At 45.3% G+C, this 13948-nt stretch overlaps 1 protein-coding gene and 1 long non-coding RNA gene across 5 annotated transcripts in view; one reads left to right on the top strand and one right to left on the bottom strand.

Moving 5' to 3' along the window:
* klf8 (Kruppel like factor 8) overlaps nt 1–7499 on the bottom strand; it is a 95843-nt gene extending 88344 nt beyond the window's left edge. For 3 of the 4 annotated variants that reach the window (XM_029758570.1, XM_029758566.1, XM_029758568.1), the window contains exon 1: nt 7236–7498. Coding sequence is in view for 3 of the 4 variants with exons in the window: in XM_029758566.1 (XP_029614426.1) it covers nt 7236–7262 (27 nt within the window). In the remaining variant the exon portion in view is untranslated. Of the gene's footprint in view, nt 1–7235 lie in introns of all 4 variants that reach the window. The other variant, XM_029758567.1, reaches the window with a different exon arrangement.
* An 83-nt stretch (nt 7500–7582) lies between these two features.
* LOC115197231 (uncharacterized) lies at nt 7583–8589 on the top strand. Its single transcript, XR_003878984.1, has 3 exons — nt 7583–7852; nt 8075–8139; nt 8556–8589. It is a non-coding gene; the product is annotated as an uncharacterized LOC115197231 (long non-coding RNA).
* Nucleotides 8590–13948: the final 5359 nt, after the last annotated feature.

Raw genomic sequence — 13948 nt, 5'->3', positions numbered from 1 at the left:
TTTGTCACGTGCTGAATACAACAGGCGTAGACTACCGTGAAATGCTTACTTACGCACCCTTTCCGAACAATGCAGTGTTAAAAAGTACAAAGGTTAGCTAAAAACAGGAAATAGTAACAATAAAATAACAATAACGATGCTATATACAGGGAGTACCGGTATCTAGTCAATGTGCTGGATGTACGAGGTAGTTGAGGTGATAGAGGTAATATGTACATGTAGGTGTGACTAGACAAATCAGGACATACTGTATACTGTATAATAAACAGTAGCAGCAGCGTGTGTAGTGTGTAGGAGTGAAAGTGTGTGGTGTGTGTGTGTGTGTGTGTGTGTGTGTGTGTGTACGTACGTACGTACGTATGTATGTGTTGGAATGTCAGTGTAGATGTGTGAGTAGAATCCAATGAGCATAGAGCCAGTGGAAGAGAAAAAAAAGTATGAAAAAGGGGGTCATTGCAAATAGTCCGCTGGCTAATGCATCTCAATACTCAACACTTTTTCCTGAAGTGTGCACTTGTCCACTACCCACATTGTGGTCCTCTGTAGGTCAGTTGGAGATCGCCTCAATGGAGCTGCCTGTGCTGTCACAGACACCATAATGGCACAAATACAAAGATGAGACCCTCTATATATCTCTATGTTGTCAATTGTTTCATTTGGGACTGTTTCCGTTGGGACCATTTTGACTTACACTACATGACCAAAGGCATGTGGACACCTGCTCGTCGAACATCTCATCCCAAAATCATAGGCATGAATATAGAGTTGGTCCTGCGTTGCTGCAATAACAGCCTCCACTCTTCTGGGAAGGCTTTCCACTAGATGTTGGAACATTGTTGCAGGGACTTGTTCCATTCAGCCACAAGAGCATTAGTGAGGTCGGGCACTGATGTTGGGTGATTAGGCCTGGCTCGCAGTCGGCGTTCCAATTCATCCTAAAGATGTTCGATGGGTCAGGGCTCTGAGCAGGCCAGTCAAGTTCTTCCACACCGATCTCAACAAACCATTTCTATGTGGACCTTGCTTTGTGCAGTTGGGCATTGTCATGCTGAAACAGGAAAGGGCCTTCCCTGAACTGTTGACACAAAATTGGAATCACAGAATCGTCTAGAATGTTATTGTGTGCTGTAGCATTAAGATTCCCCTTCACTGGAACTAAAAACAGCCCAAGACTCCTCCTCCACCAAACTTTACAGTGGGCACTATGCAGGTAGCGTCCTCCTGGCCTCCGCCAAACCCAGATTCGTGTGTCGGACTGCCAGATGGTGAAGCATTATTCATTACTCCAGAGAAAGTCCAATGGCAGCGAGCTATACACCACTCCAGTCGACTCTTGGCCTTGCACATGGTGATCTTAGGCTTGTGTGCTGCTGCTCGGCCATGGAAACCCATTTCATGAAGCTCCTGACGAACAGTTCTTGTGCTAACATTGCTTCCAGAGGCAGTTTGGAACTCTGTAGTGAGTGTTGCAAACGAGAACAGGCGATTTTTTACGGCTGAGCCGTTGTTGCTCCTACATGTTTCCACGTCACAATAACAGCACTTACAGTTGACCAGGGCAGCTCTAGCAGACCAGAAATTTGATGAACTGACATGTTGGAAAGGTGGTACCCTATGATGGTGGCACGTTGAAAGTCACTGAGCTCTTCAGTAAGCCAATTCTACTGCCAATGTGTCTATGGAGATTGCATGGCTGTGTGCTCGATTTTATACACCTGTCAGCAACGGGTATGGTTGAAATAGCTGAATCCACTAACTTGAAAGGGTGGCCACATACGTTTGTATATATAGTGTATTTTGGACTTGAAAGAATTCCCATAGCTAACATTTGGCTGGATATCTTTCATTTGGACAGATGTCCATCCCAGCAAACATATTTCTTGACATATTAGATGTTCTTCTTAAAACTACATGAAGATTTACCAACTTGCTCACTCCTTTTTCCAAACGACTCAACATGTGGCCATTGGCTGCTAACAGCTTAGAACTGCTAGCTAACCGGCGCAAAAACAGTCAACAACTTCTAGAGTACAGACCCATAGAAAGTGGCCGATCACCCTCTAGTGGTGGAAGTAAGAACTGCCAAAAATGCAGTCAGGAGAATAATAATTATTTTGTATTTATTTTATATTACTTTTATTTAACCAGGTAGGCCAGTTGAGAACAAGTTCTCATTTACAACTGCAACCTGGCCAAGATAAAGCAAAGCAGTGCGACACAAACGACAACACAGAGTTACACATGGGATAAACAAACATCAAGATAAATAATACAGTATGGGGATGAGGTAGTTGGATGGGCTATTTACAGATGGGCTATGTACAGGTGCAGTGATGTGTGAGCTGCTCTGACAGCTGGGCACTTAAAGCTAGTGAGGGAGATATGAGTCTCCAGCTTCAGTGATTTTTGCAGTTCTGGAACCAGTCATTGGCAGCAGAGAACTGGAAGGAAAGGCGGCCAAAGGAGAAATTGGCTTTGGGGGTAACCAGTGAAATATACCTGCTGGAGCGAGTGCTACGGGTGGATGCTGCTATGGTGACCAGTGAGCTGAGATAAGGCGGGGCTTTACCTAGCAAAGACTCATAGATGACCTGGAGTCAGTGGGTTCGGCGACGAAAATGAAGCGAGGGCCAGCCAACGAGAGCGTACAGGTCGCAGTGGTGGGTAGTATATGGGGCTTTGGTGACAAAACGGATGGCACTGTGATAGACTACATCCAATTTGCTGAGTAGAGTACTGTAAAGTATACATTTTTTTATAGAGGCATACTAAGACAAAATAAACATGACAGTGTGTAAATGATAATCAATTAGTGCTGTAAATGAAAACATGTATTAAAATGTTGGAAGTAAATGATGGAATTAAGAAATTAACTATGCAAATGAGCAAAAGCTGTGTGCATTAAGGAAATAAAGTGAGTAAAAAAAAGTGGAATATTATTGAGTTGCGCCCTCTGAACAGCCTCAATTCGTTGGGGGCATGGACTCTACAAGGTGTCAAAAAGATTCCACAGGGATGCTGGCCCATTTTGGCTTCAATGCTTCTCACAGTTGTGTCAAGTTGGCTGGATGTCCTTTGGGTGGTGGACCATTCTTCATACACACAGAAAACTGTTGAGCGTGAAAAACCCATCAGCGTTGCAGTTGTTGACACACTCAACCCGGTGTGCCTGGCACCTACAACCATACCCTGTTCAAAAGGCACTTAAGTATTTTTTCTTGCCATTCACACATACACAATCCATGTCTCAAGGCTTAAAAATCCTTCTTTAACCCGTCTCCTCCTCTTCATCTCCACTGATTGAAGTGGATTTAACAGATGACATCAATAAGGCATCATAGCTTTCACCTGGTCAGTCTTTCATGGAAAGAGCATGTGTTCCTAATGTTTTGTGCAGTCAGTGTAGGTGCCTGTCTCTAAAAAGCACCTGTTCGGTGATTTAAGCAAATAAATACTCAGGCTATTAATTGAAGTTTGACAGTTTATTAATTAAAAAATATGTTGGTTATTGCCTTGGATTGAATAAGAACATATCATGATGAAAATAAAATGTCCTAAATTTGGAGACGTAACTGGGTTCTTTGGGGTGGAAATGCAATTTGCACCACTTCTGTAGAATCACCCATAATTATTATTTTATTTAACTAGGCAAGTCAGATAAGAACAAATTCTTATTTTACAATGACGGCCTACCCCGGCCAAACCCTCCCCTAACCTAACCTAGACGACGCTGGGCCAATTGTCTGCCGCCCTATGGGACTCCCGATCACGGCCGGTTGTGATACAGCCAGGGATCGAACCAGGGTCTGTAGTGACGCCTCTAGCACTGAGATGCAGTGCCTTAGACCGCTGTGCCACTCGGGAGCCCAAATAGGGAATAGACTGCCATTTGGAACCCAGAAAGACACTCATGGAGCATTTCCATACATGATTTACCCCAGTGTTTTACACAGAAGGCTCAGACTCATGTTTCCATCTAAACGGGCTGGCACCCGTATCTCACTTGGCCACGGCTCCGTCTCAATGGGCCACGGCTCCGTCTCACTGGGCCATGGCTCCGGTGGACCTGCTCTCACTTAGGGCCACAGCCAGGCCACTGGTACTTTTCAGCTTGCATTTACATAACAATGGCCAACTGTGAACTTTAACACCTTCACACAAAGAAAGTCTGTTGATTATTGATTCTGCTCTTCACAAGTCCTCATTGTCAGCCCTTGCTTTGGAAACACAAATTCCCTGGTATAACATAAGGGTGTATACACTAGTGTAACACTGGTGTTATAGCCGAAAAGCAGCAATCAGAGAGAACTGGACTGCATTCCCAGATGGTTGCAGGCTAGGCTAGGAGCTAGCTGATCCTTGTTAGCTCAGGCGAGAGTGTTGGGGAGTTATATTCCAGGTATAGCTCTTTTTATGTTTTCACTCCTACACTTCTTTCCATGTTGGGCAGGGGGGGCTAGTTTAGGGAGGGGAAGAAATAAAAGGGATAAAGGTGGAGAGAGAGGAGACAGATTCTAGGCGTGCCTGTGGTCTCTGACAGCCCCTCTGCATGCCTGCTTATACCCACAGCCAGCCCGGCCCTATAACGTAGCCCAAGCCCTATCCTCCTGTCCCAACCCCAGACCTAGCCCTCAGTCACAGCCCTATACTCCAACCCTATCCCAGACCTAAAACCTATCCCCCAGACTCCCCCAATGCCCTATCCCTCAGCTGCAGCCCTAACCCCCTCCAGGTCCCAAACCTAGCCCTATATCCCAACCCCACCCATACCCTCAGCCCAACCCCTCTAGCCCATCCCAGCCCTAGACTAACTTCACATTATAAATGGTGTCCTGGTCCTAAAAATAGTCTCTGAGGCAGGACAGGCCCCATGCACCGACCGTCTCACTCACCGGAAAAAGACATGGTGACCCCCCTACCACCGCCCCTGTCCTCCAAAACAAATACCCATGTGACATCATCCACCCCAACCCTTCCTACCCACCCCTCCCCTCCTTCCAAACTAGCTTATACCTCTGTTAACTATCCACCCCAACCCCACCCTCCTGTCCTGCCCTTCCTTCTAAACTAATACCCTTGTGACTGTGACACCATCCACCCTGTTTTCCCACTCAGCTCATACCCCCATGACTGGCTGACCCACAGTCAGCCAATGTCCCCTGTCCCCAAAGTCAGGGTCACCTCACCTCTCTTTACCCCCTGTTGTGACACCCTCACCAATGAATCCCCTCTCCCTCCTATATCATGCTCCATGTGACAGTACAACCCCGTTATAGCACAGGGTCACTCCTGTCTAGATCTCAGAATGGGAATGGGGCCACCAGTCCTAACCTGGGTGCCTGTCTGTTTCTGCCTTAATTAACTTGTCAGCTTTATTTGGTAAGGTGACAATTTGGCATGGTTGAATGCAGGCCTAGGTTACCTAGAAGCCAGTACCTTGGCACCACCAGTCACTGTCTGTCCCTTATGTCACTCTGACAGACACCTCCCTAGGGTGGGTTACTATGTGGCCAGACACACACACAGGAGATGGCTGCCTTCACCTCCCATCTCGCATTTAACCAGTTTGAGCAAAGTTTGTCCTCCACTGTTAATCATTACCTACCATCTGGCACACCCTGGGCTGATCCACACACACAGAAACAAACACTCACACACACAGAGACAAGGCTGGCCTCTAAATGACATGGCCTCTCCCTCAACCGTGCTCACCATTAGGCCTGCTGAGGCTGCTGCTGCCCGGCACAGGAATGTATTATAGGCCCTGTTTATAGATTACACCTTCAGAGCTGGCCTAATCCATGCCATGCGCACACACACAAGCACACGCTTGCACACAGACACACACACAGAGAGATGCATACCCGCAGACGCACACACAGGAAAGGGAGTGAGCTCTGTATCTCGTGTAGCACTGACGAGTGACGACATCCAATTCACGTTTCATTACAGCATGACTGTCATTCATCATAATGAGACAACTACACTGACTACAGAAATGGATTTATGTCATGCTCATAGAAAAACAACGACTGAGACCAAAAGTAATGTGGAGGTATCTCAGAGATCATGTATAATTTGTCAGCATGATGATAGATCAGAAAGAGATCTATTCAATGAATCATGAGAATCTTTATTGCTGTATGAGGATAATGATCTTGTGAATGATGAAATGTCTTGACACCTCAGACAAGCTTGAAGGATGTTTTCCTTTCCGGTCCCTGGTTGAGCCTGAATTCTTGTCTTGCCCTCTGACCCTTTCCTACTGTACCGAAAGTTCTGGGCAAAAGACACAGCATGCTGGGTACATGTACAGTATAGCTCTAGGCAGTACACCTGGCTCATTCCCAGGGTTGGGATTTGATCGAGCGGTACTGTCCCTTTAAGGAACTAAGATGGTGTCCTACAAGCTGCAGTGCATTTCCTTCCTGCCTAGCTCACACAGTGCACTTTAAAAAAAAACCTGTACCACAAAGTTCGCACAGAGAGAGGATGAGAGCAGGCTGTGTCACCCAAGAAGCAATGCATAGCATACCCGTTCCAGTGTCTGCATGCACGTTCATTGTCACCGTTTACAGAGGAGTGTACAGTTATTTGGAGAGAGAGAGAGATGCAACAGCATCTGGTGTCGACTGTCGGAGCTATCGAACCAATCAAGCTCTCAGTAGCCTGCGACAGTCCCCTATCTAGCTGGAGCGCTAACTAATATGCTAGCTATTATTATTATAAGTACCATTGCCTAACGTTAGTTTGCCAGCTAGCTAACTGAATGTAATGCTGCGTTGATCACGAAGTGGGAAGGTGGTAATTACCAGTTGAGAAGTCGTAAATATCAGTTGAACGCAATCACGTGCTTTGAAGTCGTTGAGAAACGCCGATTGGCCAAGAGCTGATTCAACCATAAACTAATAGTACAGTTATCATGCGTGTAAACAAATTGTACTCAAAAGGTAATTTCCTTAGTGGTAATGTCAGTATGTGGGAGAGCTCGGAGCTCAAGGATGATAGTTGAGTTTCCCACTAGGTATTTTCCCAGTTATGGTAAATACCACCTTCCCACTTGGGTATGAACGCACCATAACAGTCAGGCTTCCTACAGCTGCCTTCCACCTTGTCAGACACTCTTCAATTTTGTTTCAATTGGCACATGATGTAACTGACAATGTCAACGCATTTCAATATCGTCCGATCACAGTTTGCTGGACAGGGCAAAGTCAATAATGGTCAAGACTTACTTTCTTGCTTCGAGTCTCGGTGTGCATCTCGGTAGCTAGGGTGGAGTAGAGGGAGGGGGGTTTCGGTAGGGTGAATTTAAATAATAGTAATCTTGTCGGCAATTTTCCACCTTTCGAATCAAAGTGCTATTTGGGAGAAAGGTGTACTGTTTGCCTCTTCGGATATTATTTTAGATCATATCCACGGCGTCGACTGATCCTCTTCCCTTCCCCAGTAGCGTCTCTCTCTCTCTCGGTGTGTTGTTGCCGCGTACAGTATGAAGGGTGATCGATGCCACTGAGGAGGAGCTAGCGATGAGGGGTGATCGATGCCACTGGGAAGGAGGAGCTAGCGATGGTTGTGGATAACTGCTGTTGACCCTTTGTCGGGGTTTGTCAAAACACCTCTTGCTTTTTAATTAAACATGTCATATGGAGTTTTAGATGGTGGCGTATACTTTGGAACACACGACCGTGGAAGGTTACTATTCTTGATAATTTCCTGATGTCTGTACTTTGCCTGATATGGAACATCTGACGAATGTCTTCATCCCCAATAGTCTGAATGGGAGCTCCAGTCAAAGCCAACAAGTTGCCTAAAACGAGCTGGTCCTGATTTGCTTGTCATCTCTTCAACTGTTGGTGACACTTATAAATGATGAACATTTTATCCAGCTAGCTAGTTTACATGATTGTGCATAATGATAGTGTACTTTACAACTAAAGTAGCTACAGTTAGTTAGTAGAAAGCTAACTCTATATCTCAGTCAGCTATCTAATTGTGTACTGCCTTGAATTATGCAATGCAATGTTTGAATTTGCTATGGTTTGTAATGCAAAGTATTTGCCTTGGATTGCAGTGATTCGAAGCAACAAAACATTTTCCTGACTATCCATTAGTGCTGAGCGGTTAGTGCTTTTTGAGGTCAGTTTGGTTTGATAATTTTTTTTAAATAATTTTGGTTATGATCATTTGTTTTACAATGACTGTAAAGCTTTTTAATGGAAATTCCAAAGCCCAAACTATTCAACATTCAATTGCTAAAACATTGAAAATATTCCAATGTCTCATTAGGTAGAAAGCAATAGATAAATAGGAATTACTATGAAATAATAAAATATTTCACTTGTGTATGTACAGTGAGCTTCAAAGATATTGGGACAGGGAACATTTTGTTGTTGTTTTGGCTCTGTACCCCAGCACTTTGGATTTGAAATGATACAATGACTATGAGGTTAAAGTGCAGACTGTCAGCTTTCATTTGAGGTTATGCTGCAATAGTCTATGTGCCGGGGCTAGGGTCAGTCTGTTATATCTGGTAATTATCCTGTCTTATCTAGTGTCCTGTCCCTCCCCTCCCGGAGGACCTGAGCCCTAGGACCATGCCTCAGGACTACCTGGCCTGATGACCTCTGACTGTCCCCAGTCCACCTGGTCGTGCTGCTCCTCCAGTTTCAACTTTTCTGCCTGCGGCTAGGGAACCCTGACCAGTTCACCGGACGTGCTACCTTTTCCCGGACCTGCTGTTTTTATCTCTCTCTCTCTTTCTACCGCACCTGCTGTCTCTAACTCTGAATGCTTGGCTATGAAAAGCCAACTGACATTTACTCCTGAGGTGCTGACCTGTTGCACCCTCTACAACCACTGTGAATATTATTATTTGACCCTGCTGGTCATCTATGAACATTTGAACATCTTGGCCATGTACTGTTATAATTTCCACCCAGCACAGCCAGAAGAGGACTGGCCACCCCTCATAGCCTGGTTCCTCTCTAGGTTTTTTCCTAGGTTCCTGCCTTTCTAGGGAGTTTTTCCTAGCCACCGTGCTTCTACATCTGCATTGCTTGCTGTTTGGGGTTTTAGGCTGGGTTTCTGTATAGTTATATACTATACAGAATATACTTTGTGACATCGGCTGATGTAAAAAGGGCTTTATAAATACATTTTATTGATTGATTGATCCATAACGTGTGAACCGTTTACAAATTACAGCACTTTTTGTACATAGCCCCCCCCCCATCACAAGACTTGTCTGAAGGTCCCTCGTGCCAGTTGAAAAATGAATGGAAGTACAGTATATACAGTATGGAGACTGTTTAGTGCCAAAAATAAGGAGATATATAGGACAGACTCTTCAGAACAAACTTCCTTTAGATTTTTGGGGGGGACTGTCTGTTGTTCCATGTAGTGAATTTGTTATTCAATGCGTTTGTATGGGCTAATAGCAGTAAGGCCATACATATATTTTTGGGGTACTTCAAGGGGTCTGGACCTCTCGTAGTATTATTTTTTATCCCTTAGCAATCTCATCTTTGATCAGGTAGTAGCAGTCATCCAGCCAGACCATCTAACGTTATGTATGTCTCCCCATACTGTACTGTCTTTAGTCATCACCTCATCTCTGATCAGGTAGTAGCAGTCATCCAGCCAGACCATCTAACGTTATGTATGTGCTCCCCATACTGTACTGTCTTTAGTCATCACCTCATCTCTGATCAGGTAGTAGCAGTCATCCAGCCAGACCATCTAACGTTATGTATGTGCTCCCCATACTGTACTGTCTTTAGTCATCAGCTCTGATCAGGCAGTAGCAGTCATCCAGCCAGACAATCTAACGTTATGTCTCCCCATACTGTACTGTCTTTAGTCATCACCTCATCTCTGATCAGGTAGTAGCAGTCATCCAGCCACACCATCTAACGTTATGTATGTCTCCCCATACTGTACTGTCTTTAGTCATCACCTCATCTCTGATTAGGTAGTAGCAGTCATCCAGCCAGACCATCTAACGTTATGTATGTGCTCCCCATACTGTACTGTCTTTAGTCATCACCTCATCTCTGATCAGGTAGTAGCAGTCATCCAGCCAGACCATCTAACGTTATGTGTCCCCATACTGTACTGGCTTTAGTCATCAGCTCTGATCAGGCAGTAGCAGTCATCAAGCCAGACCATCAAACGTTATGTCTGTCCTCCCCATACTGTACTGTCTTTAGTCATCACGTCATCTCTGATCAGGTAGTAGCAGTCATCCAGCCAGACCATCTAACGTTATGTATGTGCTCCCCATACTGTACTTTCTTTAGTCATCACCTTATCTCTGATCAGGTAGAAGCAGTCATCCAGCCAGACCATCTAACGTTATGTATGTGCTCCCCATACTGTACTGTCTTTAGTCATCACCTCATCTCTGATCAGGTAGAAACAGTCATCCAGCCAGACCATCTAACGTTATGTATGTGCTCCCCATACTGTACTGTCTTTAGTCATCACCTCATCTCTGATCAGACAGTAGCAGTCATCCAGCCAGACAATCTAACGTTATGTCTCCCCATACTGTACTGTCTTTAGTCATCACCTCATCTCTGATCAGGCAGTAGCAGTCATCCAGCCACACCATCTAACGTTATGTATGTCTCCCCATACTGTACTGTCTTTAGTCATCACCTCATCTCTGATCAGTTAGTAGCAGTCATCCAGCCAGACCATCTAACATTATGTGCTCCCCATACTGTAATGTCTTTAGTCATCACCTCATCTCTGATCAGGTAGTAGCAGTCATCCAGCCAGACCATCCAACGTTATGTGTCCCCATACTGTACTGGCTTTAGTCATCAGCTCTGATCAGGCAGTAGCAGTCATCCAGCCAGACCATCTAATGTTATGTTTGTGCTCCCCATACTGTACTGTCTTTAGTCATCACCTCATCTCTGATCAGGCAGTAGCAGTCATCCAGCCAGACCATCTAACGTTATGTATGTCTCCCCATACTGTACTGTCTTTAGTCATCACCTCATCTCTGATCAGGCAGTAGCAGTCATCCAGCCAGACCATCTAACGTTATGTCTCCCCATACTGTACTGTCTTTAGTCATCACCTCATCTCTGATCAGGTAGTAGCAGTCATCCAGCCAGACCATCTAACGTTATGTATGTGCTCCCCATACAGTACTGTCTTTAGTCATCACCTCATCTCTTATCAGGTAGTAGCAGTCATCCAGCCAGACCATCTAACGTTATGTATGAGCTCCCCATACTGTACTGTCTTTAGTCATCACCTCATCTCTGATCAGGTAGTAGCAGTCATCCAGCCAGACCATCTAACGTTATGTATGTGCTCCCCATACAGTACTGTCTTTAGTCATCACCTCATCTCTGATCAGGTAGTAGCAGTCATCCAGCCAGACCATCTAACGTTATGTATGAGCTCCCCATACAGTACTGTCTTTAGTCATCACCTCATCTCTGATCAGGTAGTAGCAGTCATCCAGCCAGACCATCTAACGTTATGTATGAGCTCCCCATACTGTACTGTCTTTAGTCATCACCTCATCTCTGATCAGGTAGTAGCAGTCATCCAGCCAGACCATCTAACGTTATGTATGTGCTCCCCATACTGTACTGTCTTTAGTCATCACCTCATCTCTGATCAGGTAGTAGCAGTCATCCAGCCAGACCATCTAGCGTTATGTATGTGCTCCCCATACTGTACTGTCTTTAGTCATCACCTCATCTCTTATCAGGTAGTAGCAGTCATCCAGCCAGACCATCTAACGTTATGTGCTCCCCATACTGTACTGGCTTTAGTCTTCAGCTCTGATCAGGCAGTAGCAGTCATCCAGCCAGACCATCTAACATTATGTCTGTGCTCCCCATACTGTACTGTCTTCAGTCATCACCTCATCTCTGATCAGGTAGTAGCAGACATCCAGCCAGACCATCTAACGTTATGTGTCCCCATACTGTACTGGCTTTAGTCATCACCTCATCTCTGATCAGGTAGTAGCAGTCATCCAGCCAGACCATCTAACATTATGTGTCCCCATACTGTACTGGCTTTAGTCATCAGCTCTGATCAGGCAGTAGCAGTCATCTAGCCAGACCATCTAACGTTATGTCTGTGCTCCCCATACTGTACTTTCTTTAGTCATCACGTCATCTCTGATCAGGTAGTAGCAGTCATCCAGCCAGACCATCTAACGTTATGTATGTGCTCCCCATACTGTACTGGCTTTAGTCATCACCTCATCTCTGATCAGGTAGTAGCAGTCATCCAGACAAACCATCTAACGTTATGTGTCCCCATACTGTACTGGCTTTAGTCATCAGCTCTGATCAGGCAGTAGCAGTCATCCAGCCAGACCATCTAACGTTATGTATGTGCTCCCCATACTGTACTGTCTTTAGTCATCAGCTCTGATCAGGCAGTAGCAGTCATCCAGCCAGACCATCTAACGTTATGTCTCCCCATACTGTACTGTCTTTAGTCATCACCTCATCTCTGATCAGGTAGTAGCAGTCATCCAGCCAGACCATCTAACGTTATGTATGTGCTCCCCATACTGTACTGTCTTTAGTCATCACCTCATCTCTGATCAGGTAGTAGCAGTCATCCAGCCAGACCATCTAACGTTATGTATGTGCTCCCCATACTGTACTGTCTTTAGTCATCAGCTCTGATCAGGCAGTAGCAGTCATCCAGCCAGACCATCTAACGTTATGTCTCCCCATACTGTACTGTCTTTAGTCATCACCTCATCTCTGATCAGGTAGTAGCAGTCATCCAGCCACACCATCTAACGTTATGTATGTCTCCCCATACTGTACTGTCTTTAGTCATCACCTCATCTCTGATCAGGTAGTAGCAGTCATCCAGCCAGACCATCTAACGTTATGTATGTGCTCCCCATACTGTACTGTCTTTAGTCATCACCTCATCTCTGATCAGGTAGTAGCAGTCATCCAGCCAGACCATCTAACGTTAAGTTTCCCCATACTGTACTGGCTTTAGTCATCACCTCATCTCTGATCAGTTAGTAGCAGTCATCCAGCCAGACCATCTAATGTTATGTGTCCCCATACTGTACTGGCTTTAGTCATCAGCTCTGATCAGGCAGTAGCAGTCATCAAGCCAGACCATCTAACGTTATGTCTGTCCTCCCCATACTGTACTGTCTTTAGTCATCACCTCATCTCTGATCAGACAGTAGCAGTCATCCAGCCAGACAATCTAACGTTATGTCTCCCCATACTGTACTGTCTTTAGTCATCACCTCATCTCTGATCAGGTAGTAGCAGTCATCCAGCCAGACCATCCAACGTTATGTGTGTGCTCCCCATACTGTACTGTCTTTAGTCATCACCTCATCTCTGATCAGGTAGTAGCAGTCATCCAGCCAGACCATCTAACGTTATGTGTCCCCATACTGTACTGGCTTTAGTCATCAGCTCTGATCAGTCATCCAGCCAGACCATCTAACGTTATGTATGTGCTCCCCATACTGTACTGTCTTTAGTCATCACGTCATCTCTGATCAGGTAGTAGCAGTCATCCAGCCAGACCATCTAACGTTATGTATGTGCTCCCCATACAGTACTGTCTTTAGTCATCACCTCATCTCTGATCAGGTAGTAGCAGTCATCCAGCCAGACCATCTAACGTTATGTATGTGCTCCCCATACTGTACTGTCTTTAGTCATCACCTCATCTCTGATCAGGCAGTAGCAGTCATCCAGCCAGACCATCTAATTCTATGTATGTGCTCCCCATACTGTACTGTCTTTAGTCATCACCTCATCTCTGATTAGGTAGTAGCAGTCATCCAGCCAGACCATCTAGCGTTATGTATGTGCTCCCCATACTGTACTGTCTTTAGTCATCACCTCATCTCTGATCAGGTAGTAGCAGTCATCCAGCCAGACCATCTAACGTTATGTGTCCCCATACTGTACTG

This window comes from Salmo trutta, chromosome 7, assembly GCF_901001165.1.
Source record: "Salmo trutta chromosome 7, fSalTru1.1, whole genome shotgun sequence".
NCBI lineage: Eukaryota > Metazoa > Chordata > Actinopteri > Salmoniformes > Salmonidae > Salmo > Salmo trutta.
Note: the sequence above shows the minus strand (reverse complement) of the source record. Positions and strands in the feature narration are given on the sequence as shown.